The sequence below is a fragment of the Hypomesus transpacificus genome, unplaced genomic scaffold (genome assembly GCF_021917145.1).
Source record: "Hypomesus transpacificus isolate Combined female unplaced genomic scaffold, fHypTra1 scaffold_30, whole genome shotgun sequence".
Lineage (NCBI taxonomy): Eukaryota > Metazoa > Chordata > Actinopteri > Osmeriformes > Osmeridae > Hypomesus > Hypomesus transpacificus.
The window spans coordinates 2,677,861-2,692,925 of record NW_025813826.1 but is presented as its reverse complement, the minus strand read 5'-3'; the positions used below and the strand labels follow the sequence as shown (position 1 = coordinate 2,692,925).

Here is a 15,065-nt window from a genome sequence, read left to right as displayed (position 1 = left end):
TCCAAGACCAGCTCCTCCCACTACGCAGTTTGCGTGAAGCATGTAACAGCCCTCAGTGCAGCTGAAAACACTCAGATCTCTGCCGCGCTTCAGCCGCTGTTAGGAATGCGTTACTAAAGGATGTAGTTCTTTTTCGATAAGATTTGGGATGTATTGCGGCTTTAAAAGAGATATCATATCTGTATTTGATGCGCCTCTACACCATTATGCCATTGGGTCCTTCTTTTGAATTGGAATGGAAATTACTTTCCAACGCCGCACTCTCGGCACACAACACGAATCATGCCTAGTTTGTGTTTTAACAGATTCTATAATGACCAGTATGTAGACCGCGAGTGTGAAATGAATATAATTTACACCGATTCGGATTAGAGGAGTTAGAGACAAGACATCCAGCGGTGAGGTTCGAGGTGTTGCTCCACCGACGTTTGTGTGATCTACAAAACATCTCTTAACAGGATTTTTTGATGGAGCTGGAGAATATAGTGGCCAACACAGTACTGCTAAAAGCGAGAGAGGGTAAGTTTTACACCTTGAGACAAAGATCAGAGGATCTCGAGAAATGTCATGACATTTTATTTAGCAACTAGAGGACTCCTAGGGAATGCCAGGTAATGTGCTGGAACAGTGAGGCACTATAAATGTAATGGCTCTAACATTTCACCATCAAGTCAAATATTAGCCAACGGTCTTTTATCACAACTTCTTATGTAATATTCCAAGTCAAATATTTTATTATAGCACCCTTTAGGCATGAAGACTGTTTACCGTAGCCTGTTTCTTACCGCGAGGTTTTCTATCACTTGTAACCCCAGGCCTGTAGATGTTTTGTCATCGTTTGACAGCTAGCTCCTACTAGTGAGCCCGGGGTTTCCTGATGTAGCCTACTGTAAGAAAAAAGATCAGCCTCCCACATCCGTTGTAGTGTACATCTGTCTGCCTTGGGAAATAAGTAGAGCATAGCCTATTACGTTTACTCAGAGAACACCAAGGGCTTATCCGTCGCATTCTCCTATGTATCGGTGCCGATACTGGCAAGTGATACATCACTTGGCATTCTTACTAAGATCTGTGACGTGATCTGTATTGAAAATGGTTGTTTTCCCATGCAGCAAAATGCCCCCTGTTCCGTTTCTGTAAACACATTCTGGCCTGTTGTAGGCAACATATGCATGCACTAGAGGCCTGGAGCTTTGCTCATCCAATCAAATATCAGCAAGTGGCTGAATAAAAAGTGATGTCTCTTGAGGAGTTACTGGCTTATATGATCGTCTTACACACTCATAACCTGAAGCTCAGGTTAGAGAGGGTGCCTCATGAACACTAATGAACAGACTGCTAGTCCTCTGAGGACTGCTGTAATTAGTGGTGTGGACCATAAAACACCGAGTCCAAGATCGCACTTGTTGTTTTATTTTCATGACATCATGCAACATGTACCACAGGCCGGCTAACACGGGGGATAGGATGGGGTTATTTGTCAGGCCTGCACTGTGTCCAGTACATGTTACATGCCTCTGTCGCACGCACGCTTTGATGGAGTCTAGTTCCGTCGTTTTCTTTAGCAGTTATCCCAGTGTTCCTGCAGTTGAACCCTCCTCCTGCAGTTATCCCAGTGTTCCTGCAGCTATCCCAGTGGCCCTGCAGTTATCCCACTCCTCCTGCAGCTATCCCACTCCTCCTGCAGCTATCCCAGTGGTCGCTTATCACAATGAAATGGTATAATTCCGGTGGTGCTGGGCTCCGGCTCTCACTCCCTGTCCGTCTCTTTCTCTCTGTTTCTCTTTCTCTCCATCTCTCCGTCTATCCAGGCAGTCGGGCAGAGAGCAGGAGGGGCATAGGGGAGAGATGACCCCATGAGAGCTCTGACTGGGTGTGTCTGTGTGTGGTGGGGGCGGAGGGGGGGTTGGTGATGTCATCTAGGGTCTTCTCTGGTGGTTGGTCTGTTGTTTTGAGGGAGAAAAATGAGTTGCTGTTTGGGCTGAGCTAGGGAGAAAGAAGAGCGAGAGAGAGAGAGCAGTCCTGATTTAAATACCGTCTCAGATGATCCGGGGATGGTTGGTTTGTATCTCACTGATGACTTGTGCGTTATGGAGGTTGATCATCTCTAAACTGTCAAGTTACAGTAGCCACTGTCTCGGTTTGAAGCATTAGTCTTATCTCTTTGCCCAGAGTGTCAAAGGTTGTGCGAATGTCTGTGTGTCTGGAATGCGTTATAAATGCCGTGTTATCTGTGTGTGTGTGCCCTGAAACAAGCACAGGCTTATTTGATGTAACTCACTGGGAAAAGGGAGAGAGAAACTGAATGAAGAAACTGTTTATTCCTGTTTGTGTATGTGAGCGTGTCTCTGCCAGGCACGAGTTGAGAGCCTTTGCCTTCCAGTAGAAATGACAACAGGAAGGGACAGTTTACTCTCCTCGCCGCCTGTTTGCCCCAGCTTTCTCACACTTCCGAAATCACTGAAATACAGAGTGTCTCAGCCAAGATGAGTTGGAGTAGGCCATCAATATTCCTCGTCTGCAGAGCTGGCCAGAGATCGGAAAAGAGGGATGGAGAAAGAGAAGGAGGGGGGGGAGGTGTACAGCACTGTGGTTCATCTGCTATCCAAGTAACCCGAGTACCACATCCACTATACTTCCTGCAATGCAATGTTTTGATGAGCATTTGCATGACGGGTTGACAGCGCTGTCGTCAGCCAACCTCCACCTCTTCCTGCTCTGGCATTTCCCAGTCTCTGTGTGTGGATGCAGCTGGATGGATGATGAAGTGAAATGCCCCCACACACACACCTACCTACGCACACTCACAGCATTTAGCCTGCTCATCTCTCATCAAATCACATGCCAGCTCCAGTTGCCCTCACCATAGCAGGGCTCCCAGAATGCACAATGTTTTATACCCCCTCCATGGACTCTCTCCGACATTAAAAGGTTCTAAGAGTCCTTCTTGCTAGAACCTTAGTTTAAACTAATTGATCCAGCAGGAAGGAACCCAAAATGATGTATTCTATGAGAGGGTTCTCCTTCCACAATTGAATATGCGTCTTTTAAACACAAATTACGTAACATCTGGGCCAGAAGTCTCTCATGTTTCTGGAATGAAGACCACGCGTCACTCGTGCGTGCATTTTTAGGAAGGATTTCCTTAAACGACCACTTCCTCTGTACTTTGGAAAGGAGCTTGGTGTTTCGTTAGAGACGTGTGTGTGTGTTTGTGTGTGAATGCAGGAGTGTGTGTGTGCTCGGAGGGCAGATGAATTCCTCTGAGCGACTGTAACCTGATCTCAGCCCCTCTGACGTAGGTTCCGTCCTTCAGTAAAAACTGCTCTTACTGTGTGTGTGTCTGTGCGCGCGCTTACTTTCCCCATTCACAACCCACTGGTGGCAGTCTTGGGTGGATGGAAGCGAGGGGAAAGTGAACTGAGAGGCTGAAATTTCAGAGGCCTAGACACCAGCCTCTCTTCCAGGGAGTCCCAGAGCAGCCCACTCCGCTCCACACTTCTCCTGCCCTGAGACACCTCTCCTCCCCAGGCAGGGGTCTCGTACCCTGGTCAGCCAGAGCAGAGGCCCCAAGTGACCCTGGGAAGTTTAAGGATATCATGTTCAGCTCATGTTCTAGAACCAGATCATTCCAGAATGGAGGCAGAAGGTTGGGAGAACGTTCTGGAATGAGAATCATTTGTTTGTGGATGAAAGGAAAATACCATGCGTTCATTTATCACCATAAATCGGCCATGTTGCAGTTAAGATTCAGAGGTACCTTACGTCGTTTGCCTCACTTGGTAGGCAAGGTCTTTTGTGCAACGCTTTAACAAACTTCCATAAGTATAAGACCAAGATAAGGAGAAAAAACCTTAAATACTTCAGTGAACATTTAAGGAAAGATTTTGAAGACTCAGTGTTTTGTGCAACCAATTTTATTTTAAGGAAACCTTAACTCAGACTTGAAAGAAAATCTTAACTCAAGGTGTATTTTGCAACAGGCCACAGTGTTCAATATCATCCATGTAAAGTAGCATGAATGTGTTGTCTCTTGTAACTCAGATTAGCCTCTGGCCTATGTTTCAACCCTTCTCCCTTCATACACACACAGAGACACACACACACACACACACTCATGTCCACAGACTGGGAAAGAAAAGGTCAGGTGATATTCCGTAGCAAGTAGAGACAGACCTGGACACACCGAGAGACACATATACACAGGCTTCTATCACGGAGGTACAGTATCTTAGAGACTATGTTTAACTGGATACGCTTCCTGGTTTTGCTGTGTTCACTATGGTTTACTGTACTATTATGGCCGCCCATTGTTTGGTGACTTGTGGTGAAGGACTGTTTAGAAAATACACCAGGGAGGGAGAAAGAAGGCATTCTGGGACTATTTCCCAAAACCGCCGATGTAAGAATTTTATTTTATTATTTACTTGGACAGTGTGATTACGAGGTCGTAGGAACTGGCTGCTAGACTTGTTTAGTCTGGTCACGCTCCACACCGACACAACCCACACCCTCTGCACAGGTCACCGTCACCATCCTGGAGATGGTCAAACACTGACAACTGCATTTGAAAGGTGAAGAATTATTTTGCTGTTGATATTCTAGCTCCATCTTTGACAGTGTGGGGTAAATTGAAGAATCCACGGATTAGGATAAACAGATTTACCATATGTTCATCCAAATTGTTAGATCTTTAAACTTCTCCCATCATTAACCCCTTTTTCCACCAAGTGTGTCTCGTGGCCAACACTGTTCAAGTTCAAGTCTTTTATTTGTCAGGTACACAGAATAACACAAGGATCACTGTGATCCTAATATCTCTCTAATAATGCCAGGAATCTGTGTGTGTGTGTGTACAAATTAGAATAGGTTTAGTTTCCCACAAAACAGCTCAAGAACCGAGCACTGCAAAAATTCAAATTTTGCAGGTGTCCTTTTTATAATCTAATGGAGTGCAGTGCTGCGATTGACGTTGTTTGGATTAGCATTTCAACATGAAATAATGAAAAAAGAATTTGCCACCAGTTTGGCTTGCTCTCATCGCTCTGGACTCGGCCATCTTGAGTTGACTAAGCTGCACTAAGCTAGCCCTCGCAAACCCCCAAAAAATAATATATATATTTATACGGATATAGTGAGATGAAAACAGGCATAAGACATGAACAATAATATTTATGTCAGTGTGATCCAGAAAATCCAAAACTATTTTACTGATGAAATACTGTTTAGTTAACTAAGAAAGCCTATATTTAAAGTGGATGGTTTATTTCAGTAGGTGTAGCTGGAAGGTTATTATCAAAAATTGTTGCTTTCAAAGTTTTTTTTTTTTTATGGATGAAATGCTGGTTAGCTAACAGAACAGCAATATATGATAGATACTTTCAGTATAGATCAGTCAATTTTGTTACATAAATGAATGTGTTTGATGATGTCAAAACTGTCTGCACATTGCAAATGTGCTACGACATTATAATCACCAGCTGCATCACGGACATGGGCACTATTCCTACCACTTTAGCCTCATTGGTCGTTTGCTTGCCGGCATGGATATAGCAATCCCCAAACGGGCATGCGACAGGAACAATGTTCTTTCGAATTTAGTCTCTTTGGTCAGTTGTTGTATCTTATTTATGCAAATGCAATACAGAAAATGCAAGACTATTTTACATCATTGCATAGTACAAAGGAAAAAATACAAACGTTTATGTAAACCAAACACCTCTTAGGCAGAACTGTACATGCAAGCACTGTATGGTGAATTAGGCCTACAATCATGACAACTGGCAAAACCATTGTGCATGAAATGACTTCTGTTATGAACTAAATGTCTAGATGTTTGTGGTGATAAGACAATTTAGATTTAAGATTTAACAACAGACATTTACAATGAGAACCAAAATAATACATTTGGGTCAACATAACATAAGTAATTGACGTAGGAAACAGTAGACAAGGCTCCAATCATTTGCATGAACGTACTAGAGCATTTGGCAATTTGTTTAAAATAATGAGAAATTGCTTTTATGATGTGCATAAATTACTAGAATAGATGAGGTTGAACAAGTACTTCAGAGATGACAACATTTCAAATCTGATTTAAGAAATATAGGTACCAAAGCCACTGAGAAGTCCTGTCATCACACGCTGCATCAGGGGCACTGTACACTAGTTGATGTTAAAGAACCACAGCTCATCCATGAGGTGCAGTATACACAGCGCTAACTGGCAGATAACTGGTATAGCTAGTGTAGCGGTTGGTACTCCTCGTGTGTTGCCAACAGTTTGTATGTAACATACTTGGTCTTGCTCTGTCAGAGGTATACGGGGGCAATGTTCATCCCTCACTGTGGATCGAACACGCCACCTCTGACTTCCCAAGGGCAACCACTACCAGCTACGCCAACGAAAAGCTAGCTCTTCGTTGACGCGGGTGGCCTGTTTATATACTTGAGGAGTGAGTTTAACCGACACACACCGGTTACACTAGCATGACTCCTGCTGTGCCCTTAGCTAGTTGGTGTAGTGAGCAGGACTAGCTGGCATGAATAGCATGCATGACTCGTGTCCCCCGAGCCTTTCTTCTCTGGAAAGAGAAAGAGCAGCTTGATGGTACCCTAGTACAAGTCTGAGCATGTTTCCAGATCCAACACTGACACACCAACTGGCCTTATTATGCTGCTTTTCAAATACTAAAAAGAAAATAATTTTCACATAAAACCAGTCAGACATGCTAGACACAAGACCTTTATCAAGACTACTGGCAGCATGGATTGTTTTCCTGACACCTATAGGAAAACCTGTCAGATCCCGTTAGTGAAAACTCACTCACACACATGTGAGTGCAGATACACATACACGCACACACACACACACACACAGCCTGGAGTGTGTGTCCCTCGAGGTTTAGTAGGGGCTGGGCAGTGATGATGCTGGAGTGGTTTATTGGGTTGACAAAAGGGGAGTGGTAATGGAGACTGAGGGATGCACATGAGAGAAAAACAGCCTTCCTTAGTGACTGCTTCTGTCTGCCTGGAGACAGAGGAAGGGGGGGGGGGGGTTAGAGAGTATAAAAAAGATAGACATGGGGTCAGAGAAAGAGGGAGACTGTGTGTGTGTGTTAGAGACAGGAAGACAGAATAAGCTGGAAAAAGCAGGAGACAATAAGGAATTAATCTTAAAGAGAGGGGAGGATTTGAGATGGAGAAGGGATGGTGAACAATGGTTGAGAGAGAGTAGATAGAAGGATATAAATGGAGGGAGTGTGAGAGAGGGAACAGATAGTGAGACTGAAAATGAAAGGAGTATTCTGTCTCTAAAGTGCTGAGTTGCAGTAGTTAAGTTCATCTCTCTGGCCTGCTTGCTCCTCTGTCCAACAACTCAGACACACCCAATGAATATTTGATGTTTGTAAATTGGAGGATGATCAATATGGGCAGCGTTGCTTAGTGTCATCTTAGAGAGGAGACAGAGTTTAGACAATGGTGTGCACTCTCTTTATTCTCGCAAACACACTACACACACTCAATACAAAGCTACAAGTACACACTCAATACAAAGCTACAAGTTAGTAATGGCCATAATGAGTTGGGGAAAAGGCAGACTTACAAAGCCCATAGATGTGCTGGATCGATGGGTTATCCCCTGTTCCTAGGCCACATCAGCACCTTTAGAGAGAGGCTTGTGGTAGACTGATGGCTGCATTGTAAAAAAGAACTGTAAAAAAGTTCTGTCTGCCAAACAAAATCTGTAAAACAACAGGAAAAGTCCACATAAAGTCTAATTACAGTAATTGGGTGTGCCTTCCTTTGGCAAGGAACAACCTATATTATCTCTCATATATATTTATTATTTAGTTATTATTATCCTACCCTTAAAACTCCTTGAATGTTTGCACTACACAGACAATATCGGTGTCAAAATGTTTGTCTTGGGCCCGAAAGTGTTGCTTGTATCGGAGGGAAGGTTCCTTTGCCCAGTTTAGATATCATTTAAGTTAACAGTGGCTAACTAGCTAGCCATAACCCACAGTCACAAAATGTCACTGTCACAAATTCACAATATTGCGAACCCACGAGCGTTTTTTGTTGTTGTACGGCCTTCGACTGGTTGGCTCCTGCGATTTCCACACAGCGATGGCCAATTACTTGCCTGTCCGGGGGTCAGGTCTGAATCTTGGAGCAATACGGAGCACATGCTCGCTTCTCGAGGTGAGGAAAATTGTACATTATGCTTGCTAGGTTGTGCTCTTCTGTAGCAGATAAACCGTTCTTCAAAGCACAGGCTGTGTTGCATTAATGCAGCTATAGTACTACTTACCAACCAGTTAGCTAATACTTAGTCAGCTTTGTTTTCCTTGTATTTATGCTGTTAAGCTAGTATTGTTGTGGGACTGATAGATTATTAAAGCAATTAACCACAAGAGGGGTCTCAAATGATGATCATCAAGTCCTCTTATTGTCCATAAGCAATTCAATATCCAAACGATTGGATAAACCCGAGGCGGTTTTCCCTACTTGCAGCGTGGATAGCCTTCAGACAGGAACGTAGTTACTGACACACAGTGATCACTTCTAGTAAACTTGTTATATTAGCCAGTTTTCCTGAAAACATTATTTACGTTTTGGGGGGCTTACTTTCAGTTTGCAGATGGTACTGTTTGAATCGCAATTCCAGCCAAGATGCTGTCAGTGACCAACGTTGTTAGAATCAGCTTGTTTCAAAGGTTTTTTTCACTAAAAGGAAAAATGCTTGAGGGGAAGTTCAAGTCGTAATACAGTTTTGATACGTCTAATTGCCCAATTTCTTCGTATTGATGCAACTGTTTAAACGATGTCAGGCTGCCACACAGCCTATCACGATTCCCTCATGCACTAAGGGAAATTTAGAAGAAAACCCCATTCCATTGTACACTTCACTCCTAGTATTTTAAAGTGTAAATGAGCAGCAACAAATGTATGATTTTTAATTAATGCAATTTACATAAATACAAAGTATGAAATATACAGAAATTGGGGCTGGGCGATATATAAAAACAATTGATGTCTCGATATTGTACAAACATTTACGATATTCGATATATCTCGATATGTTCGCATTTAAATAATAAAAAACATGATTTTCTTTTGCCCCCATTAGAAAACAACAAAAACAATTAAAATAGAACAGCTATTGTTACAAAGTACAAAATGTGTAGTGCAAATTTAAGCAGTTGCCATAACATGGTACTTGCAACTTGACAAAATGGACCTCCCATGCTCTTTGTTAGCATGTGCACAAACAGTGTTTTTGTGTGTGTGTGAACACAGAGGAGCCAGACAGTGATATTAAAACACAAGCAACACAAGGACCAGCAAAAATATATATATTATATTCGATATTCATGATATTTTCCCATTTTACATCGTCGTCAAAAAGATTGCAATATTATTGCTAATATTCGATATATCGCCCAACCCTAACAGAAATATCTGTACATTTAAGTAAAAAAACAGACCCATCTGCAACTGACGCAAGGACACCTCCCAATATCCCCAGAAATTGTATCCTCTGTTGTTCACTGTAACAATTCAGTCGTTTACTTTCTTAATTTAATACAAAAATGATAAAAAATCGTATTTTCCAAGGCCCCTTTCTCGGCACTCAAGGACACCGTACAGAGGTATATAAGAAGGTAGTGGGACCCTGGAGGAGATCAGACAAATATGAGGGGGTGAGGTGGTGAATGGCCTTAAATGTAAACAGAAGAATCTTGTATTGTATGCTAAACTGAACAGGGAGCCAGTAGAGCTGTTGAAGGAGATAGGAGTGGGAACAGGAGTGATGTGGTGGATAGAGGGGGTGCGGGTTATAATGCGGGCAGCTGAATTCTGGACCAGTTGAAGTTTATCGAGGGATTTGTGAGGGAGGCCAAAAAGGAGGGAGTTGCAATAATCAAAACTGGAGGTGACGAGACTGTGTACAAGAATGGCGGCAGTGTGGGGGGTAAGGTTTTATTACTGTTTAATTGGAGGAAGTTTTGGGTGAACCAGATTCTTATTTCAATGACGCAATCAGTAAGGGAGGCGGGTGTGAGGGTGGACGAGGGTTTGGTAGAAAGGTACAGCTGGATGTCATCAGCATAACAGTGAAAGTGAATGTTGAATTTGCAAAACATATTGCCAAGGGGAAGAAGGTAAATATGAAGAGTACATACATTGACCTTTATTTCATGTGCAAATTCACACTTAATTAATTTATAATAGTATAATTGTAATATATATATATATATATATATATGTGTATATGAATTGATTAATAAAAGGTTGTTGAGGGAAGATAGTCTTGTGAATTGTAAAACATTCACCCGTGACACTGCTATTTCTACCATGCAAAGAGCTGCAGAGCACAAATTTCAGCCTCTTCTGCTTAGGCAGAATAGAAAGAATACCCATAAATTTAATAAAAAGACCAATATGTTCAGAGGTCAAAAATAGATTTTCTAATATAGAAAATCTTGCCTTGCAGTGATTGATTGATCAGTTCACAGGAATTTTCTCACAGGTCTAGAATGAGCCATAGCGTAGTCATTACCACTGTATAATACAATTATAAGTTACCATAAAAGAGCGGGAATTTTCCCTTAACCAAGCAATGCAAATATTGCTGAATTTGCTAGTTGTTTGTTACTAGCATCCAGCTTAATAGTTTTTGCTAGCCAGCAAGCACATTTGTTAAGATTAGCAGCCATAAGACAATGAATAGGCCTACATATCGAACTTCCTGGGAAGTTAATTTTATCTACCCATAACACTGCTATTTATACCGTTAAATACAATTATAAGCAGAACGTTACCAATACTATTAACTAATTTAAATGCAAATATCGCTGATTTAGCTATAGTCAATTGCCTGAGTAGTTAACAGTTGGCTAGTAGCACCAATCTAGCAACAAGCTAGCAAACCACAGCGGGTGCCGCTTAAGCACTCATAACGCCGTCATTTTTACCCTAAATTAACATTCTAACCAGAACGTTATTTAATCAATGCAGGATTCTAAGCAGATTTAAATGCAATGATTGTTAAAATTGCTAGCTAGTCAATTGCCTCAGATATGACTAAATGTAATTCAGTGACATTTGGCTATGGCAGGACCTGCTTCAGTTGCTTCATCTTACAAAATGTATGATTGTGGATCAATTATCTTATAATTATTTTAAAATAACTTTATTTGGAAGCTAACCCTTTAAGTTTGTGTATTGTTTGCCTAAATCTGGGTCAAAGTAGGCTAAGCAAAAGCAAGAAACTATTGCGGATATCAGAACTCAAATTTATGAAGCTGTGAAGTGTTAATTTTATGTAGCCTATTGTTTAAAGGTTTTACATGTAAACCATTGTCATTTTTTTCTTTTAAGAATGCATACTTTTTTCATATATACTGTAGTCCTTTTTTTCCATGTTTGGTTCTTTTGTTTGAGTTTTTACAGTAAATCCCTGACTTCAACAGATTAGTATGTGTTATTTGAGAAATATCCGGAAAAATATAAGGCTTTCCCTTTTATAGTTAGGCAATTATTTTAAATGTGCCTACATTGTAGGCAGTGGAATGATAAACTGATGGGTAGATTGAATGGCTGGACATAGTAGTAGTTGGAACGATGTTGAGTTTTAATGAACAATGACAGCAGAAGTCTGCAAGGCACTTCCCGCTCAGGTCAGGCATTGCGTCTTGTTTGTTCTATCTGCTGCATCTCTCCATCTCTGTCTGTATTTCCAAGTCAAATGGCTCTATTTCCATGCCAGAGATCAATAACAATTGTCGCTTTCATTGGCTTCTATTGATAAACAACTAATTTGACTGGGAAGGGAGTGGAGAGAGGTACGACCAGTCAAATAGAGCAGTGAGTGTGTGTAGTGTGTGTGTGTGTACAGGACAGAGGAAATATAGAACAGCTGGACAGGAAGCGGGGAGCCTAGAGAGGGGCAGTGTTATCACTTTAACCTTGTTTCCGGGATTCATGCAAGTGTGCTGAGTTGACCATGCGTGTGTGTTTCTCTGTGTGTGTTTCTGTGTATGGCTTGTGGTCATTCTGGTGGTGTCTGTCAGGACTGTGTGTGAAGTGTTAGTGTGTTTCTTTTGGATATCTTGCTTGCAGCAACCTAGTGATTTACACCAGTACATTACTACAGGAGCATTAGCAGTGATGTACAAATCAGACTGTTGTTTACATCTGTTCTTAGAAATGTACATATTAACCTGCCCCTGTTTTACCTGCCCCAAATGCAGCGTACGCCAATCAGGCAACAGACGTGTCCTGACCATATGACCATGTAAAGGCTTTCGAGGACAATAACTTCCTGCTTACAGTCAGGGGGACTATGTTCCCCTCTCTGGCAGTTTTATGGCTGAGTAAACTGTGTGTGTGTGTGTGTGTGTGTGTGTGTGTGTGTGTGTGTGACCCAATGTGCCCTCAGCAGTGACAGTGCCTGCTTGCTTATGTAATGCCTGTGTGTGTGATAGGATGAGCATGTTTTTGTCACATTCTATATTTTCATGAAACAGGACCCCCACCCAACCACACACACACACATATATGTCTTTCTCTGCCTGTTCACATGCTTTCTCTTGCTCCTCTGGGCATATGCAAACACACACATCCACACAGCCCAGTATAGAGAGGACCGTCACAGCTCAGTGCTTCTGAGGTCACAGACTGGTTTGACCACCTCAGTCAGTGTCGGCCTGAGGGCCGGACTATTAATAAACACAATGTTGACAAGAATCTACCTCCTGCGTGGACAGACCAAACCTGCTACTCTTGTGTCAGTCTCTCCTGTATCAATTCCTCCTCTATTCATGGAGCTGCTTGATGTTGACGTGAAGAATGTCTGTGTGTTGCTCTTCAGCATGGAGTCAATAATCTTGTTGTTACAGATGGCCCATATAAAATACAAGAGGCTGTTGTTAGCATGAATGCTGTTTGTATGTGCTTTTGTCATCTCTGGCAGATACATGATTGATGACCTCCATAAAGTAGGTTAGCACATGACAAGCATTACTACTAGTAAAGAGGCCTTGAACAGCTAGCCTAGCTTTAAGTATTTCCAATGGTGAGGCTTAGCGAGCTTAGCTTAGCTATAGGTCTTTCCTATGGTAAGAAGGGTTGCTACAAGGGTTGCCACCCGTCCTGGTTTTCCCGGGATTGTTCTCTTTTTTGATGAGTTTCTTTCCCGGGACAAGAATTGTTCCGTATTTTTGTGAAAATGTATTTAATCAAGGAAAACATCATTTGAAAGCAAAAATACGAAAGCTTAGACTAAGAATGGTCGAAGTAAAGATAAAAAAACAGATATCAAAAAACACAGGCATGTATTACAAGTTACAAAATGAAGGAATTATCTCTCTCAAACATCATAAGTCTACCATGATTATTGTATATTGGAGAGAGAAAGAGCAGAGAGCAAAGAGAGCCACGAGAGGTAGGAGTTGAACGTTGAGTTGAGAGGTGAAGAAGACGCAAGGAGACTGGCTTCAGAATAACGGTCCACATTCCCTTAAACACCCGACTATTAACTGTAAGAACAACCCATCAGACCCCATGTGGACCCTTATCAACATACAGCATGACGACCAACGCAACAGAAAATCACAAAACGAGGTGTGAGAAACACACCAATTACTTCATCCAGCTATACCAGTCTTTAGCATATAAGAAGTGGGGGGGGGGGCTGGGTGTTTCCCATTCTACATTAGTGTTCACTTATACCCAATGTAGGGCCCTAAATAGTGGTATAAATATAGGGCGTTGGGTTTAGGGATCGAGAGGCGAGTGAACACTGTTTTGGAGTGTCGAAGTCAAGCTAACGATGCAGGGAAACGGAGAGAAAGCCAAGTTGTGATGACATCATAGAGCAGTGTAACTGAGCAACAAAGAGATGCTTCCTCCTATAGTCCCCTTCTCCTGCATCTGGCCAGAGCTGCTTTCTGCATCCTGTGGCACAAAAACGTACACACTCATACGCACACGCATAGACACCCACGCATGAGCTATTTCATGATTTGCGCTGGATGCAAAGTTTATATGTTTTAAGATAAGAGATTTTGTGTTTTTGTTCCTGTTTGGCAGGTCTGGGAAGGGTGGTATTTATTTGTTGCAGGGAGTCCCATTAGGCAAGTCACTGTCACCAGGAAGGTATACACAGTAGTTCTGTCAGCTGTGTGGTCTGGTGGTAACACCGTTTTTGCATGGTCAAGCCATCCCTTGTCCTCAATGTTATTTCTTTCCAAGGATTGGCCTATAGTGTGACATCACAAGCAGCCCGGGGCTGTGGTGGTATTTTTAATAACCATAGCAGAGTTGGTTTAGTGGGATACACCCAAGTGGAAAATGTCATGACATTTTCATTATATTGATCTTTTTCTACACCGTTGGAAGTGCACTTAAAATTATTTCATATTCATAAACTCATGAAATGTTTTGTTTTTTTCCGCTTGGGCACACCAGTGTACAACTCGTAGTAGGTTGAAGGATTCTAACACCAAACTCTTGGTGATGATTGCCGATGGTGTGTGGGGGATAGGGGCCTCAGAGATAGGTGGAGTAGGGCCTTTTGTGAAGGATTGTCATGCTCCAGTCTAACCCTGCTGTACTTTCGGGTTGCTCTGTGTTCCTCCATGTTACTCTATGGGCATTTCTGTTACCCTGTGTTACTCAATGGAGCTCTCAGAGATAGGTGGAGCAGGGCCTTTCGTGAGGGATTGTCATGCTCCAGTCTAACCCTGCTGTACTTTCGGGTTGCTCTGTGTTCCTCCATGTTACTCTATGGGCATTGCTGTTACCCTGTGTTACTCAATGAGGATCTGTGTTACTCAATGGAGCTCTGTGTTACTCTATGTTGCTCTGGCGGACGTGCTGTTTGTCTGTGTTGCTGTCTTGGGCTCTGTGTTCCTCTGTGATGCTCTGGGGGGGGGGGGGGGGCTCTGTGTTCCTCTGATGCTTCTGTGTGTGAGGGTGAACCTGTGAGCGTTATCTACGGATGTGGGTTCCGAGCCTCAGTTGACAACTCAGAATGTCTTTCAGCGCGAGCTT

The 15,065-nt window shown here is 42.4% G+C and overlaps 1 protein-coding gene across 1 annotated transcript in view; it reads left to right on the top strand.

The window, feature by feature from the left end:
* The first annotated feature begins 57 nt into the window (after positions 1–57).
* The window catches only part of grk5l (G protein-coupled receptor kinase 5 like), a 28,674-nt gene continuing 13,666 nt past the window's right edge, over positions 58–15,065 (top strand). Inside the window, exon 1 of the mRNA XM_047015337.1 lies at positions 58–519. Coding sequence (XP_046871293.1) covers positions 468–519 — 52 coding nt within the window. The 5' untranslated portion in view covers positions 58–467. The remainder of the gene's footprint in view (positions 520–15,065) is intronic.